The sequence below is a fragment of the Meles meles genome, chromosome 6 (genome assembly GCF_922984935.1).
Source record: "Meles meles chromosome 6, mMelMel3.1 paternal haplotype, whole genome shotgun sequence".
NCBI classification, from domain to species: Eukaryota; Metazoa; Chordata; class Mammalia; order Carnivora; family Mustelidae; genus Meles; species Meles meles.
The window spans coordinates 10,355,156-10,373,657 of record NC_060071.1 but is presented as its reverse complement, the minus strand read 5'-3'; the positions used below and the strand labels follow the sequence as shown (position 1 = coordinate 10,373,657).

The 18,502-nt window shown below is 45.3% G+C and overlaps 1 protein-coding gene across 3 annotated transcripts in view; it reads right to left on the bottom strand.

Moving 5' to 3' along the window:
• Positions 1–18,502, bottom strand: part of SV2B (synaptic vesicle glycoprotein 2B) — a 185,315-nt gene that overhangs the window by 22,177 nt on the left and 144,636 nt on the right. For all 3 annotated transcript variants that reach the window (XM_046010100.1, XM_046010099.1, XM_046010101.1), the window contains 5 exons: positions 15,735–15,868; positions 14,370–14,459; positions 6,923–7,033; positions 6,020–6,108; positions 3,291–3,455 (listed from right to left, as the gene is read on the bottom strand). In XM_046010100.1, the coding sequence (XP_045866056.1) occupies positions 3,291–3,455; positions 6,020–6,108; positions 6,923–7,033; positions 14,370–14,459; positions 15,735–15,868 (589 nt within the window). The remainder of the gene's footprint in view (positions 1–3,290; positions 3,456–6,019; positions 6,109–6,922; positions 7,034–14,369; positions 14,460–15,734; positions 15,869–18,502) is intronic.

Genomic DNA, 18,502 nt, shown 5'->3' with positions numbered 1-18,502 from the left:
TGAACTTTTTCTCTTGTCTTTCTTGCATTTTCCAAAAACTTACAAGTTCTCAGAGCCACCTGGTCCCATTGGATGCACCAGGAGGGCTGCGGATGGTGCCTGGGGAAGAGGCCCAAACAAATCTGTGTACTTTCATTTCTTCTCGGGGCCAAATGGATTGTCTTACAGCAGGATACTGTTTCGGTTTCAGCAGGTTCTCTTCTATCCACAAACCCTGTGGGAGAAATCTGAAGCCCTACCTACACCAAAGTCATTGTCCCCCATGTGTGACAGCCAATAAGGTAAATAATTTCTATTTAAATTTTAAATTAGCAAAGTGTGGATAACATCAGAGGAGGAATACGGAGCCCATCGGGAGACATGCCCCCCCCCCCCGCCCCCCCCAAGTGAACTCTCCAAGGCAGGCTAAGGTTTTTGAAGATGAGGTGCTTTCTGGCCCATGATCAGCAGGTGGCAGCATGATCCAAGAAAAGAAACTCAGGTTCCTTCATTCCTTAGCTAAGTTTCAAGGTTCCTAATCTTCCAAGGAGAAAAACAACCTTTTATTCAATTTGCTGGGGGTTAAGTGATGGGTTTCACGTGATAGTGGTTGTGCTTTTAAGACCCATTAGTTTAAAAACAGTGAGAGGCACCTGGGTGGCTCAGTCTGTTAAGCCTCTGATTCTTGATTTTGGCTCAGCGCCTGACCTCGGGATTGTGAGATCAAGTCCCCAGTTCGGCTCCACGCCGGGCATGGAGTCTGGTTAGGATTCTCTCTCTGCCCCTCTCCCTGCTCTCTCCCTCTCTCCAAAACAAAACAAAGAAACCATATAAATGACAAGTTAAAATTAACTCACTGCAACTTCTGAAGGAATGTATATTTGAATAATTACACAAAAACAACCACATGCTCTTGAAATACAGAAACATGGCGGCATATCCGTGCATGCAGAATAGTCACATCCACTCTCAGACAAGCCTTGGCAAGCCTGTGCATTCCCAGACCCTTGGCAATAACTGTATGGCCCCAGGGGTTGGGGGTGAGGTCCTGGGTCCACAGGAGACCACCGGTTTCAAGGCTACTTGCTTCCTCCTCACTCCCACCCAGAAGCTTGATGAAAGCTTCCAGAGGCTGAGAAAAGTTAAAAGAACAGAGTGGATCAGAAGTTCCCATTTTTTATGTAGCTAAATCTAAGAACTACAAAACCAGCCTGTTGCAAACCATAAGGGCACTGGCATTGCAATGAACTTTTTAAATGATTTTTTTAAGGGTTTTATTTATTTATTTGAGAGAGAGAGCATGAGCAGGGGGGAAGGAGAGAGAGAGGAAGAAGCAGACACCCCGCTGAGCAGGGAGCCTGATGAGGGGCTCATCCCAGGATGCTGGGATCATGACCTGAGCTGAAGGCAGAGGCTTAACCCACTGAGCCACCCAGGCACCCCGGGAGAGACATTTGTATTTACATTAGCTGTGTGATTTGGGCAAGTTACTCAGCCTCTCTGAGCTTCTACTTCCCTCCCTGCACAACAGGAAAACATATGTCTTACCTCCTGGAGGCCTCCTTCATTTTGGGGAGGATTAAATGACACAGTCTATGAGGATGCTTAAAGTACCTGCTCACACCTAAAAATGCTTGACAATGTTGGCTGCCATGGTTATGATTATGAGCCTCATGATCAATGTCATTCTATGATCCTTATTACTAACACCACATGAGAGAATCAACGAACGTTGGAAACTTCATAAATGAGGTCTCTTTTACTGAATCCATCTCTGCAGAGAATGGTGTCATTTCATGGGTGACATCTGACCATCCATAATGTCCCTTCATTTTCAGCATTTCCGAAGTGTTCTTTGGGCAACATTTCATCATTGGCAATGTCAACACAAGATCTCCCCACTTAAACCGAAGATCCTTCGAGAGTGAGAAATCCCAGGGTACCGCCCACCCACCCCTGCTAGCTCGAGCGGCCATCCCTGGAGTGGCCACTCTCAGTAGAGTTTGGTGACCAAAGTGTCTACACAGAGGCTATATGTATGTGCAAGCATATGACTGTGTAGATGTTTGTGACTGGGTTTTGCATTAAATATATATATATATATTTATATAATCTAAAAGCCCAAATTCCTTGTCCACTCATGCTTGTCCTAACCTTCCTCCCCAAAGATCTCATATTTATAGAAATAACATTCCCCCTTTCCTCTCACACTTTCTCATCCTAAATAACAGTGAGTGTTTGCTCGGGTGTGGCCTGCATGAGCGACGTGGACTAGCCTGCAAGAGACATCCTCCTACCCTCTTGGACTTCACCCAGACATAGGCTCCTCTCCTAATGTGGTTGACAGTCACGGGCCAGGCCACCTCACTCAAACACATAGGCGAGCACAGGGGTCATGGAAGACCATGCACTGCAGGGGAGAATTCTCGGTGTTAATTCTTGTAAAGAGGTGGTAAATATGGGGTAGTTTGTATCATTGACACTGAACGGTCTGGGCCCTGGTATTTCTGATGTCACCATGCAGCTGACCTGATGAACTTGCTAAGTACAGTCAAGAAGGGAAACGGGAATAAATGTTCAGCTTAGTGAATAATGTGGCCTGGGATCAACTTTAATGTGTGTCCTGACCCACAGGTGGGGGCAGGGAGTCCCGCAGAGCGCAGCCTTAAAGGGGCATTCTTGAAGGCCAGTGCGGGGACTGACTGCCCATCTCATCGGTCTGAGGAATAGGAAGAGAAGTGAAAGGGACTGAGGAGGCAGCCCCACAAAGATGTGGGCAGGATTCTTCCAACACACCATTCATTTCTCCCCTAAGGGACAACACTCTTGATGGCAATGGCCATGCTGACCAACCCTTGGAGGTAATAGTAGGTCAAAGAGTAATATAAGGTATTGTCGTATTATCCTCTGGATTTGCTTCTAGACAAGCTTCCTAAGATCACAGAAAAAGCTCAAAAATCAGGTAGTAGATTAGTATGGGGTTCTCAACCCTCTGGGCCCTCTTTCTAGGCAGGCAGCCGTAGGGGGCCACAGCCCTGTGTACATCTCCATGAAAGGTGTGAGGCCTCAGGAAAATTGGTGTGACTGCCTCTCCTCAGTCAAAAGTCTCTGTCCTTGGAGGAATAAGATCTAGTCAGATGACTAAAGATGACTGGAGGCCACTAGGCCTCGCTGTGTCTCTGAGGTACTATAAGAGCCTTGGAGCTCATTCACCTGCCATACTGAATTCTCTTTCCATTGGCTCCTCTCCCAAGAACGGTCCTCACAGGCCACCACCCCAATCTGGGGAAAGCACGTGGTCTCTCACTTACTTGTCATTCACAAGTTTCCCACGTTGGTGAATCTGATTCTCCATGGTGAAGTTGATGGAGGCGCCGTACACGTGCTCACCAAGAAACACCTTCATTTTGGACTTGTATGCTTCATCTTGAAAATACCGGATCATATCAGGGAACCAAACTGTCAGTCCGTAGTAGCTGTAAGGGAGAAGACAGAATATTCAAGCAGCAATAGGCAATTCTTTCGTGATCAAAGTCTGCATCCCTAATGTGACGTAAATCTAGCTCATTTTAAAATGTACGAATATGGTTCATTATTAGAAATTAAGACAATTACTATGTGCCATACTATCACTCCTCATATGAACAGATCTAAGGGAAAAAATCATGACCATCTCCGTAGACTCTGAAAAGGCATTTGATTAAAGAAAAAATTCATTTCTGATTAAAAAAAAAAACAACAACAACAGATTGGGAATTGGTGTGCACTTCCTTAACATGTAAGAAAATACAGATCTCACTTCATGTGGAGAGTAGGGGCATCTTCACTCATGTCAGGGACAAGACCCAGACACCTATTTTCAGGACTACTCTTTACCATCACATTGTAGGGCTTACCTAACTCAGTTAGACAGGAGAAAGAGATACAAAATTGCAGGGATACAAAATTGCAAAGCAAGAAGCAAAACTACCTCCACCTGCAGATGATATGACTTTATACCTGATGGACTCAGGATCATCAACTCAAAAAACTGGCCAGTGGGGTGCCTGGGTGGCTCAGTGGGTTAAAGCCTCTGCCTTCAGCTCGGGTCATGATCCCAGGGTCCTGGGATCGAGCCCCGTGTCAGGCTCTCTGCTCAGCAGGGAGCCTGCTTCCCTTCCTCTCTCTCTGCCTGCCTCTCTGCCTACTTGTGATCCCTCTGTCAAATAAATAATAAAATCTTAAAAAAAAAAAAAAAAAACCTGGGGGCTCCTGGGTGGCTCAGTGGATTAGGCCGCTGCCTTCGGCTTGGGTCATGATCTCAGGGTCCTGGGATCTAGCCCCGCATCGGGCTCTCTGCTCCACAGGGAGCCTGCTTCCTCCTCTCTCTCTGCCTGCCTCTCTACCTACTTGTGATCTCTCTCTCTGTCAAATAAATAAATAAAATCTTTAAAAAAAAAAAAAAAAACCTGGCCACTAAACATTTAAAAAAGCTGCTCCATCCCACTCATAATAGGAAAAGTGCAAATGAAAGCCACACTATTATCATTCTCAACTACTGGGTAATAGGTGAACAGATGCTCTCATACACTGCAGGAAAAATTGTATAATACCACATGGAAGAGAAGGCATTGTCAAAAAAAAAAAAAATCACTGTTGGATTTACCCCCTTTGACTCAATAATCCCATTTCTAGAAACCCATCCCATTGATCAGCTCCCTCAAGTACAAAGTTGCCTACAAACACAATTATTCATTGTTCAAAATGTATTGTTCAAAATAGAACAATGAAGACTTCCCAAGAGTCTGGCAATAAGGCCCTGTTTGAAGACAGTGTGGTGCTACACTACAGAAAGCTATGTACATGTATTTCTCGGTTGTTTCAACATTTAAAATGTATTACCTAGTCAACAAAATTAAATCAGCTATAAGTAAGTATGAACAAGACATATTTGAGAATTCTCAGTGAATTGAATCCTAGTGTCCACCATCTTTGGCTTCTGAAACGTTCCCTCCTCACTTTGAATAAGTGGGGGGGAGGGGGTCCAGCTTCCTCTTCACTTTACCCTTTTGGGTTTCCATGAACAGGTACCGAAAGAAATTAGGTCTCCCCATGTTCCTCCATGAGTCAAAGAGGTCATTAGACCCCATTTTGATGCCTTTGGGCACAGGTGTTGATGAACCAGGCAAGTTCACCGATGAAAGTTTTAAATCTCATTGACAGTTCCTCACTGATAATAGCAATTAATTGAGTACCTACTTAGTGCCAGAAATTAATACAAGCACTTCCTTTATACAGTAAATAGTCTTATCACGCTTTCAGTGACTTAAGCGGCAGAAAGAGGGTCATGATATTTGGAGGTGCATGAAATGACTCTTCTACCACTGAAGAGAAGAGCCAGCTAATCACCATTCCCGTCACACTCTATCTTCCTTATCGTAGGGCATAGTGCCACAGAGTCCCACTGTTTTATCCCGTAGCCACAGTGCCACTGACAGCTGCCCACTCAGCACTCGTTCCCTACTCGTTCCTTGGAAACTAGATTTTGTTCGTGTATCAAACCTCAGGAAAGCTAACAGTATCTTTAGCCCAGACACAAACCCTGATTAGTCTGCAATCGCTGGGAAATCCCATCCCCTTCGCCAGGAAGTTTGGCACTAGGGGAGTGACACACATCTGGGTAATAGAGAGAAAGGCTGCAGGGTTTGTGCGGGGGGAGCTCCTGGGAGTTTTCCTTGCTGTTACAAGAAGCTCAGAGAGAGGCAGCCTCTTCCTCCTTGGGACATTTTCCCACATTGACGGGATGCCAAGAAGTGCACAGGCATCTGGCAGCCACCAGGAGATGGAGCCTGGGGCTGAAACCCCTCGTGGAGACTGCCTCTCTATGGGATTCTTGTTAAAGACAAGACGCATCCTTGTTGTAGAAGCCATGAGAGTGGGCTGTCTTTTACGTGCAGCCAAAAGCATCTAGAGTCTAAGAGTTAGAACTAATTGTAATCTTTGGTTTATAGAGGAGGCGCTGGAGGCTTAGGGAAGTTAAAGTGGTTATGATGGAATTTACCTTAAAGCCATGGTGAACCAGACCACAGCCAGAATCAGCGTGTTCATCCTGTAGGGCCCCATCACACAGTAGAGGGCATTATCCCAGACCTGTAACCCACACGCAGAAGAGTTATTAAATCAAGAGGCTTGTGACTTGAAAGAGCTCATTTCTAGGATTTTCTGATAAATTTCCTAGGACCCCAAGAGAGAATGGACAACGATGATCTCCCAGAGAAAGCAAATCTGTTCAAATAACAAAGCCTCTTCTCTTCTTACTGCCTGGCCTCTGCCTCTAACATAATAGTTCTGGAGCATCTTCCCTGGGAACACAAGCATACATCATCAAAAGGACAATGAGTTGGGATTTCAGGACATGGGGTAACCTTGAGTAGTGAGCTCTGCTCCTTGCCGGTGGGAATGGGTGATATTCTCAACACTTAACAACCATTTAACCATTCATCGGCTGCCTCGGTGCTTGACAGCTGAGTTGGCTACAGGAGGCCCTTCTCCAGAGATATGGCCTTGCCTTCATGGACACTTTCTCAGAAACCACCAACACACCCCCAAAGGGCCATCTACTTCACTCATTCCTTTCTTCCTACAGATTATGTAAAGAGAAGATGCTAGAGAGAAGGGTGTTTACTAAGAGTAGACATTTCACCAGTGTTCAAAATCTCTGCCTTGGGAAAGAAGAGCAAAGAAAAGAAACTAAGGTTTAGATAAGTCATGGTGACATTGGCTCAAGCAACATGGTGGATGAGAAACAGGCACAACTGTGTCCCAAACGTTCCATCCAGGGCACTCCCTCCCCATCACACTGCCTTGGGTTGATGGGGGTGTTCATGGTCTTTATCCTTCATCCACCGAAGTTACAGGGTTCCAGATGTCCTCCCTCTCATCTCCCACATGTTCCAAATCATACCTGCTTGAAAGTGGTGCTGAACCTGACCAGCCAGCGCTGGTACCAAGTTCCTGTTGAACTTTGGATCTCAATGAATTCATCCATTTGCTTGGGAGTTTTGATGTGGGAAACCTGCAAAGCAAAGATGGTCTAGAGAATCATAACCCCACTCTGTATCAGGCTTTTCAATGTTTAATTAATGTAACTCATTTTATGTCACATATCAAAGGCTACAGGAGCCTTGGATGACCCTCTAATCCTGTGATTCTTAACCAAAGATGTACATGGCCTCTCTTAGGGACTCTTTCTCAGGGGGATATATCCCCCTGCAGACAAGATGAATCCATCTTTTCACTAGATGATGCTTTTGAGAAATTTATATTCGTCAGTGAAAATATGCTGAATTACCATGTATATCTGATTTGCCCATAGTAGAGTTTACCCCACCTTAAAATTCACAAGTCTGTCCTTAATAGGTATTAACGATTAACATCGCAGAAGTCTAGAACCCATGCAAGCAACCGTGTGTATGTTTCAGGGGAGGAGGTTGCTACTTAAGATTTTTTTTTTTTCCTAAAGATTTATATATTTTAGAGAGAGAGTGAGAGAGAGAGAACATGCACACAAGCAGGGGGAGGGGCAGAAGGAGAGGGCAGAGAGAATCCTCACGCAAACTCCCTGCTGAGCATGGAGCTTGAAGCAGGGCTCAATCCCAGGACCCTGAGATTGTGACCTGAGCTGAAATCAAGGGTCAGCCACTTCACCCACTGAGCCAAGCAGGTGCCCTACTACCTAAGATATTTTTAAAACACACCAGAATAGGAGAAATCATGTCCTCCTTGCTGTCTCTGGCTTTTCTAATGGAAATCAAAGAAATGGGGAGTGGGGATAGGGTTATCCAACTCAGCTCCCCACCTAAAGGGCCCCAGAAAGCATTGACTTGTCCAGTATCAGCAGAGAGCCCCAATTTGAAATCCTGACTCACCAAGACAGTGATTGTCAAGTTACCTAGCGTTTAAAGCAACCACTGGATTCTATAACTAACCATCACATTAAGGAGATGGTGAGCCAAGTTAGCAAGATCCATGCTTGCAGATTTACTCAGAGGAAAATGGGGGAGCACACTCAAAAAAAGAAAAAAAAAATCAGAATTTCCATCACCCCTTCCAATGAACTTTTGTCTAGGGAAAAAAAGTGTTAGTCCTACAAGCATCTCCATCGCTTTCTTCTGCCATCTGAGAAGGAAGGAAGGGGAGGAACCAAAAAAAGATACACAGATAAGGCTGGCAATGCACAAGGGAAAAAAACAGCCCTTGGGTGTGGACAACAGACTGATGAACTCTGAGCGTGAGGTCTAGGATGACACGGCTGTGCTCTTCTAAACCGTAAAAACAGTAATTCCTAAACTTTGGGGAGGTCTGGTGCCCCCTGTGAGAGTCTGATAAAAGCATCCATGTTCTTCCTGAAACTGGACATACGAGAGCATGCTGAGAGCCTCCTGGACCCGTCCTACCCTCCGCAGGTGTGTCTCCTTCGCAAATCTCTCTGCCTGGGCTCTGACAAGGACGCAGGGGAGTGAACACACAGGCTCTGCAACAGAACTCTTGGTTGGAGCTGGACTTCCTGCTGTCAAACACCTCCAGGGAGCCCAGGAGCCTTGGTTGCAGTCAAAAGAGGCCACAGGGCAAGGCTGACATCAAATCAGGAAGCACGTCAAAAATCATACTCAAAAGCATTAAGATATCCACTCAAGTGCAGTGTTTTTCCTTTTGGCACTCCTAGGGGGAAAAAAAAAAAACGTTCTATTCCCTAGGGATTTGGGAGTGGGTGAATGGACAGCCTCAAGCAAAGTTACTCTAAATTAACTAAGATACTGTTTTTGATGGGGTCTATATCAAAATATGGCCTGTGCTCACCCCAGCCCTGCAGAACGTTTTACTGGGGACACCTGCCAGGTGGCAGATCAGAAGCCTGTGAAGCCGCTGGCCAATGCGATGGCTGAAACCTAGGGCTTCGGAGGGGAGGAAGACATTTTCCCAGCTCCTCTAAGCATCTCAGGCTGCGTCTGAAAATGTAACTGACAAACAGATCAACAGGAGAAAAGCCTACACATTTCATCGAATTTTAACACAGACAAGGGAGGCTTCCAAAGAGAATGAAAGCCTGAAGATGTGACCAGGGCAGAAAACTCTTATACCTTTGAGGCCACGAAACAATGAGTTTGTGAAGAATTAACATGACAAAGGGGTGTGGGCTTAGGGTAGTAAATGGTGAAGAAGTAACTAGGAAGAAAGAATTGATTTAACAAGGTTTGCTTTGCAGCCTCCTTGACCCTCCCCCATCTCTGGTGATCAGAACGTCTTCTTCCCTCCTGGTACAGGGACAGTCACTTCACACAGGAGATCTGTGTGTGCATGTGTGCGTGTCTGTATACATGTGTCTGTGTGTCTGTACATATGATATGTGTGCATATTTGACCTAAGAAGGGTGAGTGGGGAAAGGGCAGAGTGATCTTCCTACTTCTGGCACTTTCTCAAACTCCTTCGGCTTCAGATATTCAGTAGGACAAGGGGCCGTATTTCAGGGTAGGGGTCCTGAACCCCAGCGGCTCGAAGGTGAAGGTGAGGACCTTAGCCTTTGTTGATCTCCAAGTACAATCAAAAGTGCATTATTTGGGGCGCCTGGGTGGCTCAGTGGGTTAAGCCTCTGCCTTCGGGTAGGGTCATGATCTCAGGGTCCTGGGATCAAGCCCCCAGTTGGGCTCTCTGCTCAGCAGGGAGCCTGCTTCCCCCTCTCTCTCTGCCTGCCTCTCTGTCTACTTGTGATTTCTGTCAAATAAATAAATAAAATCTTTTAAAAAAAAAAAAAAAAAAGGACATTATTTGCTGCAGGGAGCATTCTGGAGCCAAGCAGTTAACCCCATCAGGAAGGAGTTCACTCCCAATTGCCTCTGCTCTCTAACCCGTCAACATTTTCTGGTTGTTTCTTTCTTTTTTCATCCCTGGCCCAACCAGTCATCCACTTCTACCCAATTAATATGATCACCACATCAGCAGGGAATGCCGAAGCCACAACCATTCTGATTCTCCTTCCCATGAGTTGAAAACTACTAAAAGCAGAGGTGAGGACGCATGGCTAGCCCGCAGGGTGGGGTAAGAGAGAGTGCCCACCCACTGTTCACATTCCAGCTCTGGGATCTGGAATCTCTGACTTCCTGGGGATGCACAGCCATCCTGGAGGAGAAGGGCTCTGATGCTCAAGTGAGAGGCTAAGCTTCCCCCTTTGGAAACTGGAGGCTCTGTTGATTTCCTCACTCAGATCTCATTCTTCAAAATTAGGCTGCTTAAGAATAAACCCATTGTGAGGAGAGAATGTGGGATCACTTCTCTTAAAGGGACTCCCAGTCTGGCAAGCTCACATGGTTGATTTAGAAGTGGTTCTTCCAGAAGCAAGAGTCAGGGAAGCCACTGGGTATGAGATGCTGCACAGGCCACCGGGGTAAGACGAAGACCAGAAAGAGCTTACAGTCACCTGGGCAAGCAGGAACAGGCTTACAAATGAGGTGGAGAGCTGTCATTCATCAGGACTCTCAGCGGAGCTGTGGGTTTGCTTGGAATAAATACACTAACAGACTGCTTGATGGGTCAGGGAACGCCAGGGAGGACCAGTGTGTGAGTCTTGCGTGAGCCAAGGAGAATTTGCCATATTCCAGGGGGAGAACAGGGGAAAGAGAGGGAAGGCGAAAAAGGAGGAGGAAAAGAGGGTGGATGGGGCAGAAGGAAGTTTCTCAAATTATCATGGAGGTTATTAAACTGGCAAATACTTGGTATGAGTGAGGTGTGTCTGTGTTTCTGTGTGTCTGTGCACATGTGTATATCTGTATACATGTGTCTGTCTTATATATGTGTCTATATGTATGATGTGTGTATCTGTATGTGTGTGTTTCTGTCTCTATGTGTCTGTATGATGTGTGTGTGTCCATGTGAATATGTGTGTATTTATGTCTCTGTGTGTCTGTGTGATGTGTGTCTATATATCTATGCACATGTGTATGTCTGTATACATATATCTGTGTGTCTGTGTGATGTGTGTGTCTCTGTGTATGCGTTTATGTCTCTATGTGTCCATATGATGTCTGTGTGTCTGGGTGTCTATGTGTCTGTATGATGTGTGCATATGTGTGTGTTTATGTCTCTGTGTGTCTGTGCACATGTGAATGTCTGTATAATGTGTCTGTGTGTCTGTGTGTGTGCGTCTATGTCTCTATGTGTCTATATGATGTGTGTGTCTGTGTGTGCATGTGTAGGTCTGTATACATGTGTCTTTTTGTGTCTGTGTGTATGATATGTGTCTGTCTGTATGATGTGTGTCTGTGTACATGTGTATATCTGTATACATGTGTCTGTATGTGTGTGTCTACGTGGCTGTGTGTCTCTATGCATCTGTATGGTGTGTGTGTGTACACATGTGTAGGTCTGTGTACATGTATCTGTGTGTCTGTGTGTGTTTATGTCTCTATGTGTCTGTATAATGTGTGTGTGTGCACACGTGTAGGTCTGTGTACACATGTCTGTGTCTGTCTCTGTGTGCCTGTATGTCTGTATATGTGTGTTTGTCTCTTTGTGTCTGTATCATATGTGTGTGTATATGCATGTGTTCATGTTTCTGTGTGTCTGTGTGCATGTGTACGTCTGTATACATGTGTCTGTGTGTCAAATGATGGGTGTGTGTCTATGCACATGTATATGTCTGTATACATGTGTCTATGTTTGTATGTTTATGTATCTATGTGTCTGTATGATGTGTGTGTCTATGTGCATGTGTATGTCTCTATACATGTGTGTGTGATGTGTGTTTGTGTGTGATGTGTGTGTACATGTGTGTCTGTATGATGCGTGTGTGTCTGTGAGGGTGTGTGTATGCATCTTTGTGTCTGTGTGTGTTTCACACCACGTTGATGTGGCACACAATCCAATCCAGCTGATGTGGATTCAGAGGCTCGAGGCAGAGACAGAAGACCATGCAGACGCCTCTCGGGAATAAGCAGGAGCTCGGAGAGCAGTGTGACGAGACGGTGGGTGGGGCAGGACTGAGCCAAGTGCACCCAGGTCCTGGGCGGGGGAGCCCCGCTAACATCTGACATCCACACCTGCAGTCCAGCTGCAGCCTTATAACCCACCACAGACAGCAGTGGGGAGAGGAACTTGGGAGAACCATCTACATCCTTAACTAACATCTTTCATCAGGACTATTTCTGTTAGTTATGCTTCTTAATAAATGTTTGTGATGAAAGCACTGGTCCCATGTTTTAGATATTTTTAGGAGCACTGGAATTGAGGGAAGTAGGCCATTGAACAGCAACAAAATGTATTGCTTGAGTTAATTTAAGAAAAAATATGTCATGTAATTTTTAAAAAGATTTTGTGTATTTATTTGACACAAAGAGAGAGAGAGAGCACAAGCAGGGGGAGCAGTAGAGGGAGGGAGAAGCTGACTCCCCACTGAGCAGGAAGCCCGATGTGGGTCTTGATCCCAGGACCCTCAGATTACAACCTGAGCCAAAGGCAGATGCTTAACCGACTGAGCCACCCAGACACCCCTGTGTCATAATGTTTTTGAATGATAGTTAACATCAATGCAGCCACTGCTTCAAGGCAGACCACTGAATCCTTACCAGAACCATACTTACAGAGATTATTATCCTTCTGTTCCCAATAGAGAAACTGAGGCAAAGGGAGTACCCTGCCTAAAGTCACACAGCTAGAAAGTATCAAAACTGGGATTTAGGCCCAGACTGTCAGGCTCCAGGATGCAGATGCTTAGCTACGCGGTCCTGCCACATGGTTCTGCCTGAGAATCAGGGCTTCTAAGCAGCAGTGAACAAGGACGAGTATGCTGTCCAGAGTCAATGGCAGAGGCCAAAGCTGCAAAAGCAGTGAATCAGAGTAAGAGTAAAGGTTAACCCAGGAGGGCTTCCTAGTGGAAATGGATTTGAAGTCAGCCTGAAGGAACGTTATCCAAAACAGGCACCCACCGGGGCAGGCCTTCCTCCCTGGCCACAGAGTGTGGTCGGGGGAGCGCAGATCCTGGTACCTAACAGGACATCATGGAAATCCCCGCTCACTAGTTTTGCACTATTGAAACTAGGAAGAAACAAAATTCAGGCTAAGCACGAATGCTGTCAAGGGTGGAGGAGAAAAATGGCTATCCTGTTGCCTGTCGCACAGTAGACGGGCACAACCTTATTGAGATGCAATCATCTAATCTGGCAATATAACTCAAAAGCTATATAAATAATGGAGATTTTCAGCCACTCATTTTATTTCTAGGAGTCTATCTTGAGATAGAACTCTCAAGAGAACAGAGAACATGAAGGGAAAGGAACTATGTGTGTGAAAATGTTCACTGTGACAATATTTATGGGAACAAGGTAAATAAGACAGGGTAAATAAATTTCCAGCATTTGGGACATATTTAGGAAGACTATATTAACATTCCCAACATTAATGTTGGTTAAAAAGATAATTAGGAATGCCACGAGACAACATACAGAATGTGAATGAATACTCTTTTTAAAAAAATAGATGGAGGACCCAAAGAAATGAAATCTTGCCATTTGTGACGACGTGGATGGAACTAGAGGGTATCATGCTTAGTGAAATAAGTCAATCGGAGAAAGACAACTATCATATGATCTCCCTGATAAGAGGACATGGAGATGCAACATGGGGGGTTAGGGGGATAGGAGAAGGAAAATGAAACAAGATGGGATTGGGAGGGAGACAAACCATAAGTCACTCTTAATCTCACAAAACAAACTGAGGGTTGCTGGGGGGGGGGGGGGGTTGGGAGAGGGGGAGGGGGGTTATGGACATGGGGGAGGGTATGTGCTATCGTGAGTGCTGTGAAGTGTGTAAACCTGGCGATTCATAGACCTGTACCCCTGGGGATAAAAATACATTATATGTTTATAAAAAATAAGAAATAAATAAAAATTAAAAAAAAAAAAGATGGAGGGGTGTCTGGTTGGTTCAGTTGGTTAAGTGAATGGCTCTTGATTTTGGCTCAGGTCAGGATCACAGGGTCATAGGATGAAGCCCATGTGTTAAGCGTGAAGCCTGCTTAAGATTCTCTCTCTCTCCCTCTGCCCCTCCTGCCCTGCCCTATCTAAAGATAGATAGATAGATGTAAATACATGTACATATCCTTATCCCCATATAAACACAGCTAGTTTTTTCTTTCAGTGTTTTTTTTTTTTGAACAATTAGTGGTAACAAGGATATCTATCAACATGAACAAATAATTGGGACACAATAATAGGAATGTCAGGGGTATTATTCTCCCTTTGGTAAGTTCTCTTTGTCAAATTAATATAGTATCATAATAATATAATAAAATTCATTTTTAGCAAGCTAAAAGAGTAAAGAGGGGAGACCCCCTCCTGTTGGCATGGGTGCCACACACTCACCGTGAACACCTTCTCAGGGGTCCCCTTTGCCCTCATGTTGGTGTCGTGGACATGCTTGAGAATCATCCAGGCTTCGTCATGTTTGCCCATCTGGTGAAAGCAAGGAAAGAGGCCTAAGAAATCCTTTACTGACAAGGGGTGGAAACCCTACAGGGGGCGTCCAACCCTAAGTGTGAGGTGATTAGACTTGGACACACTGCCATCCAGGGCTTGGAAAGGATTGGGACAAGTCTCTGTCCCCAGCCCATCTTGGAAGGATACTAAGGTAATGCCTCTGAGGTGTATACACACTATTCCCATTCCACAGTACAACACGGCTTGTTGTAAGGTCGAGTGACTGCTGGGTGGGATCCATGTTCCTCCCTGACCAGAGAAAGCAAAGAAGCAACATGTTACGGATTGAATCGTGTCCACACGGCCCCAGAGACCTCAGAATAGGACTCTGTTTAGACACATGGTTGCCATAGATGTCATTAAGATGAGGTCATCCTGGAGTGGGGTGGGCCCCTAATCTAGTTCGACTGGTGTCCTTACAAGGAGCCAGCATGTGAATCGGAGACACGGCAGGACAGTGCATGAGATGACACAGGCAGGAAGTCAAGTGAGTCCCAACAAAGCACTGGAAGCTGGAAGAGGCAAGGGAGGACTCCCCTACAGACTTCAGAGGGAACGCAGCCCTGCAGACACCCTGATTTTGGACATCCAGTCTCCAGAACTGTGATGCAATTTCTGTTCCTTGAAGCTACTCTGTTTGTAACAAAATCTTTTGTCTCAGCAGCCCTAGAAAACTCATACACCACAAAGGGTAAATTTGTGAGTGGTGTCTGTTCCTGACAATGGGACACAAGGGAATTTGACAAGGATGATCACTCTATAGAAAGATCTAGAAGGAGACATATGAGTGGACTCGGAATTGGAGGTGTAGGAGACTTTGAGTCCTGTGGCTCCTCTGTGAGCCCGGCCTGGTCTGACCCCTGCAAACACAAAGACTCTTCTTCCAAGACATCAGGAGCAGCTTTCCCGTTGGGGGGGGGGTGGGGTCCAGGATAGTCAAGAGTCCTGATGGGCTTGGGGGCAATGTGCATTTTCCCACAGATCTCACTGTAGCAACTTGAGAAAACATCCCACAGCTTTGAAGATCTTCTGGAGAGAGGGGATGCAGGAAGCAGCCTCAGGAGGTCCCCCCCCGCCTCTGACAGTCTGTGAATCCAGGCCGTGCAGTCATCACAGACGGCACTAAAGCCAGACGTAACGATGGTCCAGGCGGGCTGACGTGGGGGTGGTGTGCAACATGCAATCTGGAGTGGGGGGCAGCCAAAGGGCTATTGGTCTCACACAGGGTGGGGACAGGGGTTACGGACTCACCTCCAGCAGGAACCTCGGGCTCTCTGGCATGAACTTCAGAGCCACCAGGGACACGGTGCAGGGCAGCGCACAGATGATGACAAACACTCTCCAGCTGTGGTAGTGGTAATTGGTGCCCATGCTGAAGCCCCAGCCTGTGGAGAACAGTCAGAGGATTTCTGACATGACCTTAGAGTGACCTTAAAGCACCAGCTCTCAAAGGAGGGCACAAGAGCCTCACCCACGGAGCAAGTTAAAATGCAAACCCCTGACTGGTCCCAAAGCTTCTGAGGCAGAAGTCTGGAACAGACATGGGAATGTGCGTCTCAACAACCCCCCAGGGCTGGCCAGGCCTGACATTTATAGGGCCTTGGGTGGCGTCCCCTATTTCTCTATAGCCACTGAAACTCAAGCTAACGAACTGTTAATAACGAATGTTCTATCCCCTTGTCTTGACAAATAAGGATCTGGAAGGCCAGGTCGTGACCTATCCTTTTGAGACCCCTTCATTTCTTCTTCTGGCCCCTCCCACTGAGTGAGGGGCCTCGTGCTCACACATGTGAACCCATCACACTCCACCGCAGTGAGAATAGGTGTCCTGGTCACGATTCCTAGAGTGTAGCGGAATTCTTGGGTTCTGAGTACCCAGAGCATGATCTGGATGGAAAGGAGGGTGATCGTACCTCAGGGACCTCTTGCCTTCTAGGAAGGAAAGCCAGATCAGGGCCTTAGGACCGCGGGGTTCCCTCTTCCCACGTTAAAGGGCAATACCAGCTCCAGGTGATTCTAAGGCCAAGGGTTCGAGACCACACTCTGAAAAGTGCTATCAGTCATAATATAGGTGTACCTCAATTGATTGTGCTTTGCAGATTTTGCAGTTTTTACAAATTGAAGGTTTGTGGTACTTTGTGCCTCTTCGTTACATTTTGATAATTCTCAAAATATTTCAGACTTTTGCATTATTGCATTTGTTATGGTGATCTGTGATCAGTGATTACTACCTGCCAAAGGCTCAGGTGATGGTTAGCATTTTTTAGCAGTAAAGTATTTTTTTAATTAAGGTATGTACATTTTTTTAGATGTAATCTTATTGCACACTTACTAGACTCCCGTTTGGTATAAACATAACGTTTAGATGCACTGAGAAACCAAATAATTCATCTGATAGTTGCTTTATTGCAGTAGTCTGAAGCCAAACCCATTGTATCTCTGAGGTATGCTATATTAAATTTTTTTTTATTTTAAAAAGACAGAGCTTCTAAATTCAAATGAATTCTATCATCATGGAAATGAAGAGAGGATTAGCTCCTAATTAGCATTTGTCATTGAAAGCATTTTTTTTAAAGATTTTATTTATTTGAGAGAGACAGAGTGTAAGAGAAAGCAAGCATAAGTGGCAGGGGACGTGTGGTGGAAAGACGGAGGGAGAGAGTCAGATTCTCCGCTGAGCAGGGAGCCCAGTGCAGGACTCGATCCCAGGACCCTGGGATGATGACCAGAGTGGAAGGCAGATGCTTAGCTGACTGAACCACCTAGGCTACCCCTTGAAAGCATTTCTAAAATACATTTTTAGAAATTGCCTCTGGATCTGCAAAACATTATTTCAAATACCCTCATGGGTCACAAATTCCCTCTTTTAAGGAATGGGTAGCATAGCAGAAAGAGCCTAGATTTTCACAGTTCCGGGGATCAGAGTACAAATCCTGGCTCTCTCACACCATTACTGTGCTGGTGGGTTTTCACAGCTGTAAATGGCAGGTAACACCACCTCACAGATTTGCTAAGTGCAAAACCTTTTAACAGCCAATAATAATTCCTCTGCTTTGAGGGTAGATTTGATTTGCTTAGAAACAGCTACATGATATTCAGTGCCAAAGTTGTTGACTAAAATAGATGAGTATCAGCAAAGATGAACAAAATAATTGTTTTAAAAAAAAGTCCAAGGTTATAGAATGCCTGGATGGCTCAGTCAGTGAAACATCTGACTCTTGATTTTGGCTCAGATCATGATCTCAGGGTTGTGAGATCAAGCCCCACATGGGGCTCCACGCTCAGTACAGAGTCTGTTTGAGATTCTCTCTTCCTCTCCTTTTGCCCTTCCCCCCACTCATACTCTCTAAGTAAATAAATAAATAAAAATAAAATTTTTTAAGAATAAATGAAACAAGATGGGATCAGGAGGGAGACAAACCATAAGAGACTCTTAATCTCACAAAACAAACTGAGGGTTGCCAGGGGAAGCGGGGTAGGGAGAGGGTGGTGGGGTTATGGACATTGGGGAGAGTATGTGCTATGGTGAGTGCTGTGAAGTGTGTAAACCTGGCGATTCACAGACCTGTACCCCTGGGGCTAATAATACATTATATGTTAATTTAAAAAATAATAAAATAAAATCATTTACAAATAAACAAATAAATGATCAAATCATTCCAGGTTATACAATGACTTGGTTTTCTCATGCCACTCCAAGTAGCTCCAAAGACAATGCCAACAGCATTTTTTTTTTTAAGACAAAACTGTATAAATGAATGCATCGATTTCTAAAGTTCAGAGGGTAATCATTGTTGCGACATGAAAATCTCTATTCCATTTACTATCTGCGAAGCACAATAAAATGGGGTGTGTCTAGATGTAAACATATACCATGGGGCCAGCTGGGTGGTGAGCAATGAATGTCTTGAACGCTCTATTCCTCTCTTTGTGTTTCAAGTTCCTCTACTTGCCCTTGACTCTTAGCCCATTACATTTCAACTTGCCCTACTCGCCAGCTGTTTCTGCTGGTATCTCCT